Below are 16,945 nucleotides of genomic sequence, written 5' to 3'. Positions count from 1 at the left end.
AGAATTGGGCTGAGCCTAGCCTGCAAATTTTTTAGTAAGCCCAAACAATTTGATATTCTTATGGGCTCAGGACTTTTCATGCTTTAAGGCCTAATCCAAGATGAGAACCCATTTGGGCTGGCACATTTTCAGAATGAAATTCCCATAGATAAGCATCTACAACCAAAAACAGGGAAAAAAAATCATATAAAAAAGAATTTTGTTTTTTGCTACTTGGGCCGGCACATATTCGGAATGAATTTGACATTACTATATAAGGATCTATTTAGATATCACTTTATTTTACTAAAATTGAAAATTTATTGTTAAAAGTATTATAAATAAAGGTAAAAATTAGCTGAAATAATATAGTAGGACCTATGAATATTACCAAAAAGTGCAGTAAGACTTATGAATAATAGCAAAAATAAGCTGAATAGTGAAATAATTTTCATTTTTCATTGGTATCCAAACAAAGGCTAAGCATCTTCAACCAAAATAAGGAAGAAAAAAAAAATCATATAAAAAGTATTTTGTTTTTTTCATCTCAAAAAGTAGGTTGTTGTTGCATAAAGAATTTGACATCGAATTATTGGTGCATCAAAGGAATAAGAGATAGATTTAAGAAAAATAAAAGGCTATAGCCAATTGCAAAAGCCTCTTTTTTTTTCTTTTTCTTTTTTTGCCATTTTGGAAAATCAAGTATATATGCTTATTGCATCAAACTATATGTTAATGGTAAAGTGCCAATAGCTTGTATTTCAATTGGTATACCTCATGATTTTTTTAAAGGTTTAAATCTTCTCCCCCGTTGTAATTATTGAATTATAGTACTATTGATAGTAAGAATGATATATTTCTAAAGCATAATAATGTTTAGACGTGGATCTAAGTATATATCACAAGAGTTACATTTGCATTCAATTGGTAATTAACATACTTCAATTTTTTTTTTTTTTTTTTTTTTTTTTTTTAGAATCAAGACTAAAATATTATTAATCAAAATTGGTGGAATCTGCCTGAACTACATTGTGGATATGTGGTGGAGCATCCTCCATTCACACAACATAATCTAAAACATTCCTAACTTGATTGTATTCGACCATATTACTTTCTCTCCTAATGTGAGAGTAACGTAATTGAGTAAATATAAGACATGCATAGACCAAAATATTGGTCAATGGATCAATATTTTTCCATTTTGTGGTTGAATTTTTTAAAAAATAATTAAAGATATATGAGGCGGTTCATCATTTTATTAATTCACTACTATTAAATGAGAATCTTAATACAAGTTGATTAGTGTTTCGAATTGCCATTGGGGAGACTTTGTGATGCCTAAGTCAGTAAACTAGTTGTATGAGAGTATGGGTGATTTTGCAGGAATAAGAGTTATCATGCATATTTGTTTTGGTCTGTCTCATATTTATATTATTGTCGTTTGAGATTGAATTAATTCAAAACGTTGGACTATTGTAATGTATATTTTGTTCATCTAATATCAAAGTCATCTCCTAATTATGAGGAGTTATATCATGCATCGGATACATAGTATTCTTCCCCTGATTTCAAAGGTTGGTGTCGCAAGGTCTAGTGATGGTAGGTAAATACGAATGCCTTCCATATAATCACATTTGGTGTGGGCTCCCTTACTGACTTGGCACATCATTAATTCAAGTTTCCATGTCAACTACCTTCTCTTTGGTCGAGCTGAGCTAACAAGTCATCATTTTCCTTAACAATGTTTATCATTGGTAGAAAAAACAAATCAATTAAATTCTTATCCGTGAAATGAAATGGTGAGAATCTTAACTTAATATCAATTGGTATCTATTTAAGTGTATTTAATTTATTACTATTGAACGCCTTAATATAAGTTTTGTTGAAGGATTTGTCTTTTATCCATTTGAAATCAATTGGACCCGTGGCTATACGATAAGAGGTAGTTCTCTCCCTTCTTATAAACGCTCATAGTATATGTGGAATTTGATCACAAACGTGTTCCTTTATTTAACTACAAAAAACTTTACCAATCTTAAAAAAAAAAAAAAAAAAAAATTTAATTTTTACAATTTATGGGACAAACTTTATCAAATTAAACCAACTTAATTACACCTATAGGAGGATTAAAGTATCATAGAAATTGATGTTTCTTCTCTAAATTAGGTTTCTAGAAGTTCATTAATTTGGTCTTATATCATTTTCACACAATTCATGTGCAAGTGGTAGGCCAAGGAGTTTCCCAACAAATCGTAAAGGGCAAAGATTTTTTTTTTTTTTTAATTTTTTTTTTTTATAAATTATGCAATGCTACAAAATCAACTTTTCGCTTCAAATTCCAGACCACAAAAATAAGATAAAAATTCCATGTGGTTGGTACCTCTCTAAACTTGGTCCTATATTCCAATTTCTCAAATGTCTTTTTGAATTTTCCACCTTAGAAGAAGAATCGCATTAACAATATTGGATGCGACATACTACCCAAACACACCCATCTTTAGCCAAAAGTGAAGAGTTTCAATGCCCAACCATATCCTCCATATCTAAAATATTTTGTTCATAATAACCCTCTAAATACTTATAATAAGTTGTCTCTACTAATTTCAACTAGGAATATTACTGTAATAAAACTAGGAAAATGGGTAGCAGTTAGGAAGCTCCAAATGTAATGGAGAATTGATTTAAAAAATTTACGAATACATAATATGGTTCACCTCGTTTATTTTTACTTAATGTTTGTTGCCATGGAGTTCATAGCATCTAATGTTACTTTATGCAATATATAGTCTCTTTAGTGTTTTTTTTTTTTTTAATCGGAAAAAATAAGTTTAAATTAATCGAATACTGTAGTACATGCACTGGTGTGATGGGTAATTGCAAAAGAATAGAATGCCAAGTTGGTGGCTGATCGGAGTCCTCGCAAAGAGAAAAAGCCATTCATAACGAAAGATATAAATGTCCCAACTGTTCTCTCATAGAGAGAAGAGAACCACATAATACCATTACTGCTAGAAGTATATATATTCATCAGTAAGAAAGAAATATGTAATGCTAAAAGGAAAAAAAACATAATTAATGGCCATCTTCAAAAGACTTACAAAATGATCTGTGTTGGAAAAGGTTTGTGAAGTAGTTTTCCTGAAAGAATCTATTCTCACTAATACGCATGAAATCTTCTTTTGATTTCACTGACCTAAAAAATACCAAAAAAAGACCAAACGCATTGCATTTATTTAGTATTGTTTCTTGTTGGAACCAAGTTAGTTTATATTAATGTCATGTCTAACCTTTTTTTTTTTTTTTTTTTTTTTCAAAAAGAGCTATAGCTACCTGCCGCCCATCAAAGAATATATTTCTTTGATCATACTTAGAAATCTCTCTGCATGAACCCCTCGAATGAAAAAAAGAATGAGATTTCAAAGATGGTTATTGGACATCTTCAACAAGACAACATATACCCTTTTGCAACATTATAAAGACAAAGATATTTCTTCTACGAATCATTTTGAAGTATTTTTCCTAAAAATAAAGTTCCTTTTTGCTTTTTTTTTTTTTTTTTTTTTTGCTTGAAACCTCTTTAAACATTCAAAACAGTTTCCAAAAAATTCTACAGAAAATTTAGTTTTACAAGTTTCAATCAGTCAAGAATTCCTTTCAATTGATTGAATGTTTTTTTGATCAATTGAACAAAAATAGAGTAGCGATCAAATCTTCTAAAAACTCCAAGATTATTTTCTTCATCATTTCGATCGATGAAGCCAAAACTTTGATTGATCGAAAATATATACTGAATTTCAAATTTTCACTTAGAAAATTTCAGAATTTGAATTTTTACTTTATTAACTTTATGAAATAATATTCTACAAAACCAAACATCATTATTACAACCTCTATATATATATATATATATATATAACACATCTTCAAAAGGACAACAACATATACCCTTTTGCAACATCATAAGGACAAAGATATTTCTTCTAGGAATCATTTTGAAGTCTTTTCCCTAAAAATAAAGTTCCTTTTTGTTTTTGCTTTTTTTAAAGAACCAGTAATTTCATTGAACAAAGAATAGAATACAAAATGAAGTAGTACTTTTTGCTTACACCTTATGATGATAATGCCGGCCAGTGAGAGTGAGGTCATAATGTGGAGGGCAAGTAAAGAAAACGCGGAAAAGTATAGAATCCTGAAGAACTCTCTCTATGCTTCCCAGACAACCATGCATGCAAAACCTAATGTGTTTAATTTAGATGTGTCACCACGAAAAGTAAAGTCTAGCTGCCACACGTGTATCACATAATATGTGCAAACAACCATACGGAATTAAATTCGCATTTATTGGCATTTATAGCATGGTCATCAGGTTCATTTATAAGAGAAATTTCCCATCTCTGTATGCTAGAATCATTCACGTATGATATATGTGCATGGGTTTGATTTAGCTTTTTTTTTTTTTTTTTTTTTTTTTCATTAGTTTATTTACTTATGTACATAGTTGTCAGTATCGTATGATACGCGATACGTATCGTACGATACGTATCGTATCGTGTGCAAAAAGTTCCGTATCGTATCGGCGTATCGTAAGTACTCATGAATCGTACGATACAGTGTGCGTATCGTATGAATTGTATCATATCGTAAAATCGTACGTATCGTACAATACATAGACAAATACTTTAAAATGAGATTTTTTGCTAAAATTTGTACTTTTATTTGAATCTAATAAGTTATTAGACTTGTTTTTAGCAAAAAATTATTAGTTTACTTAATTTAGCCTACTAAAATAACATATTCATAAGTTTTTTTCTCCTCTCTCCTACAATTGGACTACACAGTACACACTTACCTTTTACTTTAATATTTAAAAAAAAAAAAATTTATCGTTATTGTTATAAGTCCAAGAAACTAGAATGCCAAAAAAAAAAAAATTAAAATAAAAGGAACAAGAAGAAAAAGTAAATGTTAATGACGAATAACGATGAAGAAAATTTTAATGAAGAAATAAATTTGCAAAATTATAGAAATGATGATAAAGTTGACTTAGATGGGGTTGATTAGGCAATTTGATGAATATGATGAAAATAAATTATTATTTTTGGGTCATTTGTAATATATTATTACTTTTGAATTTAAGTAATTTGAATGTATATGTTATAAACACATGCTAGTTTGATTTATTTAGCTAGCTTGTTAAATATTATTACATAAGTGATGAATAATTAGTCATTAGTTGAATACATTCAAAATTTATAATGAATATACCCTTTATATATGTAAATTTATAATTTTTTATAAATTTTATTAAGTGTTTGTGTATCTTACGATACACGATACGATACGATACACGATACAAAAAAATTAAAAATCGATTCACGATACGATTCACGTTTTAACAATTATGCTTATGTATTATCATTTAAAGTTTTATGTTTTTTTAAGGTATAATGGTACTTTTACCAGTTTTCTCTTTTCAGCAAATAAGGCCCTGTTTAGTAAAGTATCTTAAACACATGTTTTCAGTTTTTAAATAACATTATACCTATTCCTATACACTTTTTCACTTATATATATTTAAAAAAAAAATATAAACAACATTACTTAAACGGGCCCTAACTTTTTCAACCAAAAAGAAAAAAAAAAAAAATCCAAACACACATTTTTCTATTGACACAAATCATAAGACAAGTTACTTGGAAAGCTTCTTACTGAACGCATGATCTTTAATTCAAGCAGCATATCGTGAAGTTTTCTTTCCAAAGACTCTAATATCCATGCATTCATGAAAGGCCAAAGTTTGGCTGGTTCTGTTAATGGTGGTTTTGGAAATATTCTATTCCTAGGATATGAATGAGTCTGGTAATTAAATGGGGATAGCCATTTGAATAAGCATGAAGCACACCATACAAACTACTAAATCTCTAGGTCTATTAATGTGATGGTGAAGTATTATTGATGTTACTTGCCCATATATAGGTGGGATCGATCTCTAATCTCTTCAACCTTTAATAAGTTGCACTTAGTCCATGGAAACCCTAAGGGCCTAATGGCTTTCACACTAAGTGAAAAGGCAGTTAAGGAAAGGCACCTTTTCATTGGCAAAAGTAGCAGCACAAACCACTCCAAAACTCCAAAGTGGACAGATCATAAAAGCAGGCAATTCTTATTGGCATGAAATATCATCTTCATGAGGATGAGTTAGGGACCACAACCATCCAAGATCCAACGATCAAAGATATTTTATTGTCTCAATGGGATTTGTCTTAATCTCCAAAGCTAAGGATCCAACCAAATTGTGCTGCAATATTTAATTGCATTTATAAGAAAAATGAAAATAAAATAGAATAAAATAAAAGATCTACTTGAGCCCCAAGAGAATTGGAATTTCAGATTAAACAAGAGCCACACATGATTCAATCACTTAGTTGGGCAGTCTCAAAAGGCAAGAGAATTGCCTAACTATTTACGTAACAAGGTTAATTATATAACTTTAAAACATAGAATCTGCCCAAAAGAGGAAATAAATATATGTATAACCATGCATCAATCACCAGCAATTTCAAATTAGCCTAAAGGTAATAAATAAACATGTTCTTACAATCCCCCCAAAAAAAGGTTTCTGAAAAATTACTGAGCCATGAAAGTAATTATCATATTCATACTATTATCTAACCAAGTATTGCTTTATGTATGTATGAAGTATTTATCTGTACCTAAAACTACTCATCGACCATCACCAATTCATGATCAGCCTTTGATAAGAAATTTTGGCCGACATCACCATCCCATGCACTTTGATTAGCATTTTGCATTCTATCCAGCCAAGTCATGGAGCAACTGTGCACCCATCAAATTTCTGTATGGTAGATTCTGACCTTCACCATCTAAAAGCGAGTACTGAACTGGTTGGCAATCTTCAATGTGGTCTCTTGCATAGAACAGAGAGTTCTGAGAGGCGGGTGAGAAGGCTAAGCTCACACCACTCCCACCATGCTGTTGCAACCCTAATGTCAAAGACACTCCACCACCACCACCACCACCATTGAAGTTATTCTGATTAGCATTACTGTCACTAGGATAAGAAACTGCACCACCACCACCAGCTGACTGGTGATTATAAGACGAAAAGTCCAGCTCCATTGCCCCATATGTCTCAGCTGCAACCCTCCCAAAACTATGTTGTTGTTGTTGCATGTGGTGGTTTTGGTGTGTTTTACTGGTTTTAGAGTCATTCTTATCTGGATTAGTGATGATGGATGATAGGCACTCAGAGTCAATTCTGACAAGTTGGTCTTGTGTAGGTTTTTGATCCTCAGGGCGTGTTGGAGGTGGGTTTGGATTTTGCCGGCCATTCTCATCGAGATTAGTAACCCCATCTGAGGAAGTCATGTTGTTTTCTCTCTCTTTTAGCTCTTCTAAGTACATGTCTTCGACCATAGGTTTCCACAGCCTCACCCTTGCATTAATGAACCAATTGGATACCTGGTCATACATATGTAACAACAAAAAAAGGCCTTAGATTAATACATATAATATGATGCATTTGTTAGTACAATTATGTGTTTTTTTATATATTATAATATGGATCCCAAGAAGATATGCCCCATTGATAATATAAACTAATTCATGACATATTAAAATAACTTGAGGATTCATCAAAAAAAAAAAAAAAAAACTTGAGGAAAGATGTGACTTGCCTGGCTTCTTGAGAGACCAGTTTGGCGGGCTAAGATATGTTTATCAACATCGCTTGGGTACCTGCAAAAAGTTCCAAAAAGACTGTTACTTTTACTACTTTTTTGCGTGTATGTGTGGTGAATGAGAGAGTGAGAGGGCCGTATACATGAAATAGAATTAGACCCACATAAAAATAGTAGAGATGGTGCCTAGCACATATTCAGAAAAGAAACTAAAATGATTGAATATAATATGACAAGAATGATATTTGGAATCTGAATGTTGGTGGGTAGAAACTACCAAAACAACACATTGTTTTTGCAAGGCCAAAATCACAGATACTTTACATGTGAGAAACTCGTAATGCTAAAAGCAAACTACCAAGTACTGTTTCTTACTTTTGTTTTTAAAATCTGTGGTGAAAAACATTGATTCTCTTGTGAAATTAACTTGGTAGTTTACTTATAAAGGACTCCAAGTGTGTGAAACATAAAAAAGAAAGAGAAAGAGATATTTACGGGTGGAGAAAGTGTTCGAAAAGCCAAGCTCGGAGGACAGAAACAGATCGTTCAGGAAGGCCACGTTGGGGTCTCCATGGATGGCTTTCCATCATGCTCATTTGCTGAAAAGCCCTTTGTTGCCTCAGTGTCTGATCAAGAATACGTAGCCTTGGTGTTTCTCCTTTGGTTGTGCCTGGAGCAACAGGATCTTTCTCTCCCATGGCTTTCTTGGTAGCCTGAATCTGACTCACAATCCCATCTTTCAAGCATCTAAAATGCCTTGACATGGCCTTTGAAGCCAAAGCTGAGTAGACCGTGGCAGCACCATGACCAGCCACAGCTTCAAAGGATGACACCACGGCCTTCATTTGATTACAATAGTTCCTGTACCTTCTGTCCACCTTAAGAAGAACAAGAAGATAGAGATACGAGTGAAAGAAAGATCAAGTTGTTGGTATAAGAGTTACAGTATAGAATATATTCTAGTTAAAGAGTAAGAAGATGAAAAACTAGATGCCATGAAAAGAAATGGGAATAGAGGTTTCTGAAAGTGAATGAAAACGCTCCGAATTGTCAAAAGTTGGGGGCATTAATTAAAAGGTCCACAGTCGCTTAATTAGTTCAAGAATCAAGTCATAGAGACCCCAATCCATCAACCACCTAGTAAAAGTTACAACTTTGTTTGATACTAAAACTCACTTCAAGAAATCACGAAATTTTACTTTTATTTCCATATTTTGAGAAAGGAATGAAAAGTTGTAGAGGGAAAATGGTAAAAAGAAAGGATCTTTTAATGGAGTAAAACAAGATCTAAAACACATATAGATACATATATAATATATACCTCTTCAAGCATTGAAAGCAGTTTTGTTTTTCTTTTCTGCAATTCCATGTATTCAAGTGAGTAAAGAGCTTGCTTTCTGGAAGAACTACTGCCATTATCCTCTTCCCATTGCTTGGCTTTGTGGGACTTTTGCTTTTGTTGATCAGTTTGCTTTGTTCCGAGGCTACAACAGAACTCATTCAAAAGTTCCTGTGTAGGGGCCAAGAACTTTGAGTTCCTGAGCTGGAACTGTCCCTCGTGATGATTTGTAGCTTTTCCCAAAAACACATCTTGCATCATTTGTTGTTGTTGAATGTTTGATGATTTCCCATAAAACCCATCTCTAGAACTCGAAGCAATAAACCTCATATCATCTTGTTCACCTTGATTGTGATGATTAGTGTGCCTTAGCTCAAAAGATTGTAACCCTATAGTTGAAGGATTGCTTGAAGAAAGAGAGAGTGAAAGACCCTGACTTGGCCTTTCATTTCCTTCACAAGGAAACACACACCTCAAAGAATCATCAACAAGCAATCTATTCTCTTGCCAAGCGCCAGTATTGTCGTGTGCTCCAACTATTAGGTTCTCACTACTTGTTTCAGAAATCCCAGTTGTGAAATCAGACTTATTGAACTCATGCTGATAGAAATCACTAGTGGACTCATTGATGGTCTTTGAAGAGGATGGACCGGCATGGCTTTGAGACTTCCCATAGAACCCTTTCCACATGACTGAGTTACTATCACTTTGTTGCTGTAGATTCTTTGAAAACCCTATCATCTCCATGCCAGTGGTCAAGTTGAAGATCTCCTGGTTGGACTCATAGCCATGGATCTGATTCACTAGATGAGTCTGAATAGTTGGGTTACTAGATGAAACATCTGAGTAACAAAAGCCAGCTGAAGATACCATATTCCCGGATTTATCTTCACAGTGTTCTCGAGCCATGAGAGACAAATCTTCTTCTTGCTATTTATAATAATATATTGCTTTTGCTTGTAAGCTAAAGCTTCTACTGCAAGAACATCAATATCCAATCCTATATAAAAAGAACCCAGAAACCATTATTAATCCAAAGTTGAAGATCATCATCAAACAAACAATTTCAGCAATCAAAATTTTATGAGACCAAAAAGGTACCCTTTTGATTCATCAGAGAACTGGGAAAAGGAAAAGACTTTGTCTTTAGTTTCTTATTTATGTGGAAACTCTGGGATTAGAGAGGAATACAGAAGACTTACCAGTTATAGACGAGTGGACTATGTGACTGTTGAGCAAAAGCAGAGGAATTTGTGTTGTTGGTGGTGGTGTTGTTGGTGTGGTGGTGGAGGGAACTAGACGATGGTAGTAGGTGATGGAAGGAGGAGAGAATTAAGGAGTGGCCTATTTTCCTCAGACTTGTTCTCTTAATAAGCCAACATGGTATGCCATGAAAAACCTTCCTAGGAAGAAAGATCAGATATATCTCCTCAGAAATAGAAGATCAGATAGGGGTGATGATGACCTCCAACCCATGTTCATCATTTGATATGTGCTGCTCTCTCTCTATCTCTTTCTCTCACTCTCTCTCTCTCTAAAGTGGGTCAATGCAGCATGGTATAAATACATCCAAAATAGACTTCTTAATTCTTATATAGAAAATCAAATAGTAACCTCAATTATTTCATACCCAACAATAAAAAAATTATTATAAAAAAAAAAAGGTAACAAAATATAATATTAAAAAATATATTATTAAATTAAAGTTCCCGGCTTTACAAAGTACTGATAGAGAGAACCAGCAACGACAGAAAGTAATGATCGTCCTTTGCCTAGTACACAAACTACAAGCCGCCACATGACCCTGTTTTAATTTACTTTAAATGATTTTCTTTTTTGAAATGACTTTAAATGATTTTCATAACCTCACCATGCTGATGTTAAAACTCTACTTAAGTACCAAGAACCAAAAATAATAATAAAAAGAGGTTAAAAAAGCTTTGGGATTTTGGAAATCTTTGTATGCAACGAATCCCGAGAAATCATTCCTAAGTAGGAGTTGTTTACAGGCTTTTCAGATGAGTTTCAGTGTAGACTCTGTTAGGGTTCTGGTCTGGTGGGCCTGGCTAGTGTGTGTGCTATTTTTCTTCTGAACCAAAAAAAAATTGAAAGGTGTTACAGAGAGAGAAAGAGAGAGAGAGAGAGAGAGAGAATAGATGCGCCTGGGTTGGACAAATTGTTCCCAAAATAAGGGACTGTGGGTAAGTTGATTTAGATGAGATGAGGTGGTCCAATGTTGCTCCATCTAATTCTCATTAAATGTGTGTATTAAAACGCTACTCCACCACCCATATCTCTCTATCTCTCTCCACATTGCATGGGACCGCATCAATTCTTTTTATTTATGATGAAAATGTACCAAACCCACGCGCAGAATTGGATGTCAATTGCCATTTGCCAATTACACAAACATGGAATGGCAATAGCCATCATGCTTTTAAAGTTGAAACAACAATGGCCACAATAGAAAAATATATACAGCACAAATAAGGCACAGACATTTTAGGTTGCAAGTCCACAGCAACTTTAGACCTAATTGTTTCAAAGTTGCTTTCAATTTTTTCATGGTTTTAGGGCTCTATTATAAGTTTTTTATGTCACTTTTTTGCAAAGTTTTACCCTAGTTTGAAGCTTAAAAAAAAAATCTAAATTGTTCATGTGGATGGATGAACAATTTAAAGAAACAAGACATGAGTTTCGAAATCCAGAACTTCCTAACATGACTATATAAATGTAAATTCCCTACACTCATTGCCTGATTCGATTTGAGGTTCATATTAAATATCAATTTTTGGGAACTAAAATAACTTATTTCTTAATCATCTCTTATTTAAAGGAAAGGAAAAAAAAATTTCTAAGTCCAAATCAAAACAAGACTCATTTGCTAAATACAATTCTCAAAAATAAATTTAATATCAACACATGAATAATGTTCAGCTCCAAATCATTTTCAATAATGATAAAATTGATAACATTTTTTAAAAAAAAATGTTGATAATTGCATATTCATGTGTCATAAAGTTCAATCCTCTTGAAATTAATTCTCAAAATTATTTATTGAAAACATCCTCACCTCACACGTTTTTTGTTTCACTTTTCATTTTTGAGAAATAACTAATCCACCAAGGTATTGATTTAGACCCAAACGTTTAAATTGTGGCTTAATCACTTTTAACCTAATCTTACAATTAACACTAAGTTTAAGTGATTAACCAATTATATAGTGCATGGACATCAAAATTAGCATGGATAAACATATAAAGCATAAATAATGAGCAGCCCATAGAAAATTAAAGACATGATACCACAAGATAACAATGGATTTGTTATTGAAGAGGAAAATCCGAGAACTGGGCGGAAAAGCCTCTTCACAACACCACTGTTGAAATGATTTACTAAAATGAATAGTTGTAGCACATTATACACATAAAACCATTCAATATGTACTAAAGTCCTTTGAACCTCTGTTAGGTTGCTAGCAACTGACTCTGCGAGTCATTTCTTCAATCTAACTACTAGATCCGCAATGAACCACCGATTGCATCTTCAAGCTTCTATGGAACAATATGGGTGTGCTACAATAATTCCTAGAACTTCAATTCCTTATAACAAAAATTTAGTGATGAGTGTGAAGGAATTGATCTTCTCTCAAGTATTTGCCTGTGGTGAGAGGGAGAGAGTAGAGAGAATGTGAAGTGTTTGGTTCTCACAATTGGGTAGGTTTCTCTCAACTCTCAGAAGTGAACTTGGGTTGATTTTGGAAAATGATGAATATATAAAATAGGGAAGGGCTAAAACAATAGGTGGATTCATAACAAAATTATCTCAAGTTCGTGAAATTTTGGTCGACCCAATATCCCTCGAGTGTCAACTAAAATTTATGTCTTAACTAATTTTCAAAATTTATCACGTGCAATTTCAATTAATTAGAATTCCTCTTGTAACATTTTAAATTCTCAGCATTTGTACCTTAACCCAATTATGAATAGACTTATTACAATGTATTTCAATATTAATTTCAAGAGAATTTTGACACGGAATATACTAACACAAAGTAAAACCAACGACTTTTATGATTATCAAAGTAAAAATGAAATAAATAAAAGAAAAACGAGCGTTCACACTTTCCCATCAACCCAAACACAAGTGACAAAACACAAACCCAACACCAAACAACATGGAATAAACAACGTACGTGAAGGCACGCGACAACAAATGAGAGTGGGACTTTAGCAAAACCAATGAGAGGCTTAAATTTTTGTCCGTTTAAAGCAGGTGGTCCTATAAACGGAGCTTTCTCCGCCGCTTGCCATTTTGCTTCTTTCATAACCTATGCCCTACACCATGCTGACGTCATTTCTCTCTCTCTCTCTCTCTCTCTCTCTCTCTCTCTCTCTTGGCTTTCCATGCTTGTACTTTCTGCTTATTTAGGCCTCCAAAAAAAGGGGTTGTACACTAAGCACCCCTGCGCATATTAGCAAAACCACAATCCCATATTTAGTTTCTGTCGAAGACAGACCTTGAATGAGCTACTTTGAACTTCCTTTGCCTTATATGTGACTATATATGACTTTCCCTAGGCACCCATAAAAGACGGGGGTGAGTGAAAGGAGTTTGTGAGAGAGAGAGACCCTTTTGAGCTTTTGTTACTCACTAGCAGTAGTACAATTTTGAAGTTATATATTGAAACTTGTAGCTATGGATTATAGGTATTGAAGGATGGTCCTGTTTTTACAATCTTTTTTTTCCATGCATGGACCATTCTACATAGGCCAGCTACATGAAAGAGCACCCGTGGGACTGTGTACCTATACTAACATATTGATGATGATTTTTGATTGGGATCTACAAGGGGTTGGACCTAGCTAGGGATGGAACATTGAAATGGGATTCTTTGGAATTCTAATTAATAAGGATGTGGATCAATTGTTCCAAACTTCAAATTGTTGCTTGTTAATTTGCCATTATGTTTTTAGGGTCCACTGATCAATGGTGTACTTTAGAGAGTACGGAGCCTTTTTCTGATTACAAAGGGTTATTTTTTAATGGAGCTTGAGTTTTAATTTTGTTTGAGCCTGTATGCCTGGTTAATAAACTTGATAATCATAATTGGCTTTGGCATTTGCTGAAACATATATTTTACTTAGCTTTAGATTCCTTCTATATCTTGGAAATTGCAAAACTAAAGCTTGTGCATACTCTTCAGAGAAATGATCTCATCCTTTGGTTCTCCCCCATAGAAGGTGGTGCACTTAAGCTATTTCGGTAGCTATAGTGTCATCAGAATAAGCAAAAGTTTAAAATAAAGTATGTGACTTTTTCAAGGGATTTAAGTATGACGATAGAAGAAAAAGATTGATTTCTTCTCATTTTGTTTTCATGGTAAGAGCATCCACAGCAGTGGAGCTAAATATTTAGCTATTTAGCTCCACTAAAACTTACTTTATCTATTTTACCTATACATATACATACATACGCTGCAGCAGTGGATCTATTTTAGCTTTCAACACAATAAAATAATATAAACATTACAATAAAATATTATAACCACTACAATAAAATAATATATTCTACTACAAAAAAACATTCACAGTCCCAACCACACCCGCCACCACCACCACCAATCCACAGCAGGAAAAAGCAACCACAGCCAACCACACCCGCCACCACCACCACCAATCCACAGCAGGAAAAAAATAAATAAATAAATCCAAATCTCAAATCTTTTTCCTCAGCCACCGCCACAGCCACAACCACAACCACCACCACCACCACCACCAGAAAAAAAAAAAAAAAAAACCCAAATCTCCAAGTACAACACCAGCAGTCGACAGCAGAAGAAAAAAAAAATGGAAAACCCAAATCTCCAAGTACAACACCAGCAGTCCACAGCAGAAGCAAAAAAAAAAAAAAAAAAAACCCAAATCTCTGTAATAGGCGATTGGCGGTGTGGGTCTGCGATTGGCGGCGTGGGTCTGAGATCGGCGGCTTGGGACGGCTGGGTTGGGCCGGCGGCGGGGAATGAGGGATCTTGAGAGAGTGATGGTGAGAGAGGAGAGTGACGGTGAGTTTGAGAGCTGGTCGGGACGGCTGCCGAAGTGAGAAAGAAGATGAGAGCTTGAGGGTTGCTGGTCGGGCCGGAGTGAGAAAGAGGATGAAAGCTTGAGAACGGCTGGTCGGAACGGCGAGATTGCACAGTGACAGAGAGGATGAGAGCTTGAGGGAGTTCTGGGGAGAGGAAGAGAATTCAGAAGAGTGAGAGAGAGGCACAAAGTGAGAGAGATGAAAGAAAATAAAAGGGAACGGTATTATTTTAATCTCGGTAAAGAATTAAATAATATTATTTTTGTTTAGCTTAGATGAACAGTACACATCTATTTATAGGTGTGTACTGTTCATGTGGAGCTAAAAAATTTAGATATAGCTCCACTGCTGGAGCGTAATTTTAGTATCAGTGGAGCTAAATTATAGCATTATAGCAATATAGCACCACTGCTGTGAGTGCTCTAACAATGTGAAACATAAGGAGCTGGCATGGCCAATCCTGTCCAACACTTTAAGACCCTTGTCACGTTTTTGCTATATATCATTCAGAAGTGACTAACAAATTCCTTGGAATTAGGGTGAAAGCCAATAGCCCAAGTATTTTAGCTTCAAAGGTCATGTATAGACTTTTTATTTTTTATTTTTTTGTGTATGTAAAAAGTGTTCATTTATAGATAAAAGAAAGAAAATTTTTGAGGGACCTCAAAATGAGTCATTGTTTGATTGTCCCACTTAATACTTTTCTACCATACATTTAAACACACTTTGGTGCCAAGGAAAGTATGGCATTGGCATGTTGTTTTCGTAGAATAGAGGTTGCCGGCATACCTCATCAGTCTAATAATCAAATTAATTAATGAAACTTGCTAGATATTATTATCTTGACCTTAATTCTCCTGGCCTCCTATCATTGGTGTAACAAAATTTTCTTTGTCCCTATCTTTCCCTAATTTTTTTATTTTTTTTCAAAGAGTTCAAACTGCATGGCGGCTGCATGAAAAACCATGCTCCCTCCTTCATCAGCAACCCTTAAAAAGCCAGAACAATAGCACAAGTTGTTGCTATTGGCCCTATTCAAAATGATATATTTTACTAAGTTAGTCCTCTCTGCTCATATATGGTCCTTGTGGTCAATTTAAGAGTTGAAGTATAACACTTTCATGCTTTCACTAGTAACCATATCTTATTCTATTCTTTTTTATCCACCTCTTTTTGGATTACAATATGGGATAAGCACGGTTAAAAACACATATTAAAGCCGCCCATATGTAAATTTTTGTTCTGGTGGGCCGCCAAGATATGGATTACATATTCCACAATATCAGTTAAACATGGCTCTTTTGTTCCCTATTAAGCTTTTAGTTTCTCTTAGCAACATCAAAATCTTCACCCATTTTTTATTCTTGAATGGACTGTCATGATCTGGTTGATGCTTTTCTCAGTAAGTAACCAATCCCAGAAGTCATCCATCGAAGCAACGGTCTTGATCAATTTGTTAAGCATCAACTCTTAACATTTGGAGGGCAATTAAGAGACAAAAAGAGAAGCTTTTAGCCCTTCTTTAAAAATGTAGGTGAAAGTGAAAGAACAGATTTAACATCTCACTATATAATTATTTTTTCTAGTATGTATCTTTTGGAACTGGTTCCATTTGCTTGCATCTTCACTAATGCTAAAATGTTCTTTTCCATTAATTAATAATAAAAGTTATCATTGATTCATTATGTAATGTACTAATACAAAGTGAGGGTTCTATTCTAAAATTGAGCTTAATTATAAAGGACCACGCAAAGTATGGTATATAATTAAAAAAAGAAATCATGGTCCAAGCTTCGATTAATATGATTTTTTGACTTTGAAAGTTGTGGGAAAAAAATAAAAA

The 16,945-nt window shown here is 33.9% G+C and overlaps 1 protein-coding gene across 1 annotated transcript; it reads right to left on the bottom strand.

Moving 5' to 3' along the window:
- Nucleotides 1–6,484: 6,484 nt before the first annotated feature.
- LOC126708015 (homeobox protein BEL1 homolog) lies at nt 6,485–10,601 on the bottom strand. The gene is made up of 5 exons (XM_050407810.1): nt 10,221–10,601; nt 9,001–10,018; nt 8,175–8,557; nt 7,677–7,737; nt 6,485–7,461 (listed from the first exon to the last, which is right to left on the bottom strand). The coding sequence occupies exons 2-5, from the start codon at nt 9,925–9,927 to the stop codon at nt 6,793–6,795; spliced, it is 2,040 nt and encodes a 679-aa protein (XP_050263767.1). The 5' UTR covers nt 9,928–10,018; nt 10,221–10,601; the 3' UTR covers nt 6,485–6,792.
- Nucleotides 10,602–16,945: the final 6,344 nt, after the last annotated feature.

Source organism: Quercus robur, chromosome 12 (genome assembly GCF_932294415.1).
Source record: "Quercus robur chromosome 12, dhQueRobu3.1, whole genome shotgun sequence".
Classification (NCBI taxonomy): Eukaryota; Viridiplantae; Streptophyta; class Magnoliopsida; order Fagales; family Fagaceae; genus Quercus; species Quercus robur.
Note: the sequence above shows the minus strand (reverse complement) of the source record. Positions and strands in the feature narration are given on the sequence as shown.

Excerpts from the sequence above, each read along its gene's own strand:
- LOC126708015 (XM_050407810.1), bottom strand. The coding sequence starts at position 9,927 with ATGGCTCGAGAACACTGTGAAGATAAATCCGGGAATATGGTATCTTCA. Across the intron at positions 7,738-8,174 it reads TTCGAACACTTTCTCCACCC|GTACCCAAGCGATGTTGATA; the intron begins GTAAATATCTCT and ends AACTTTTTGCAG. Across the intron at positions 7,462-7,676 it reads CTGGTCTCTCAAGAAGCCAG|GTATCCAATTGGTTCATTAA; the intron begins GCAAGTCACATC and ends ATGTATGACCAG.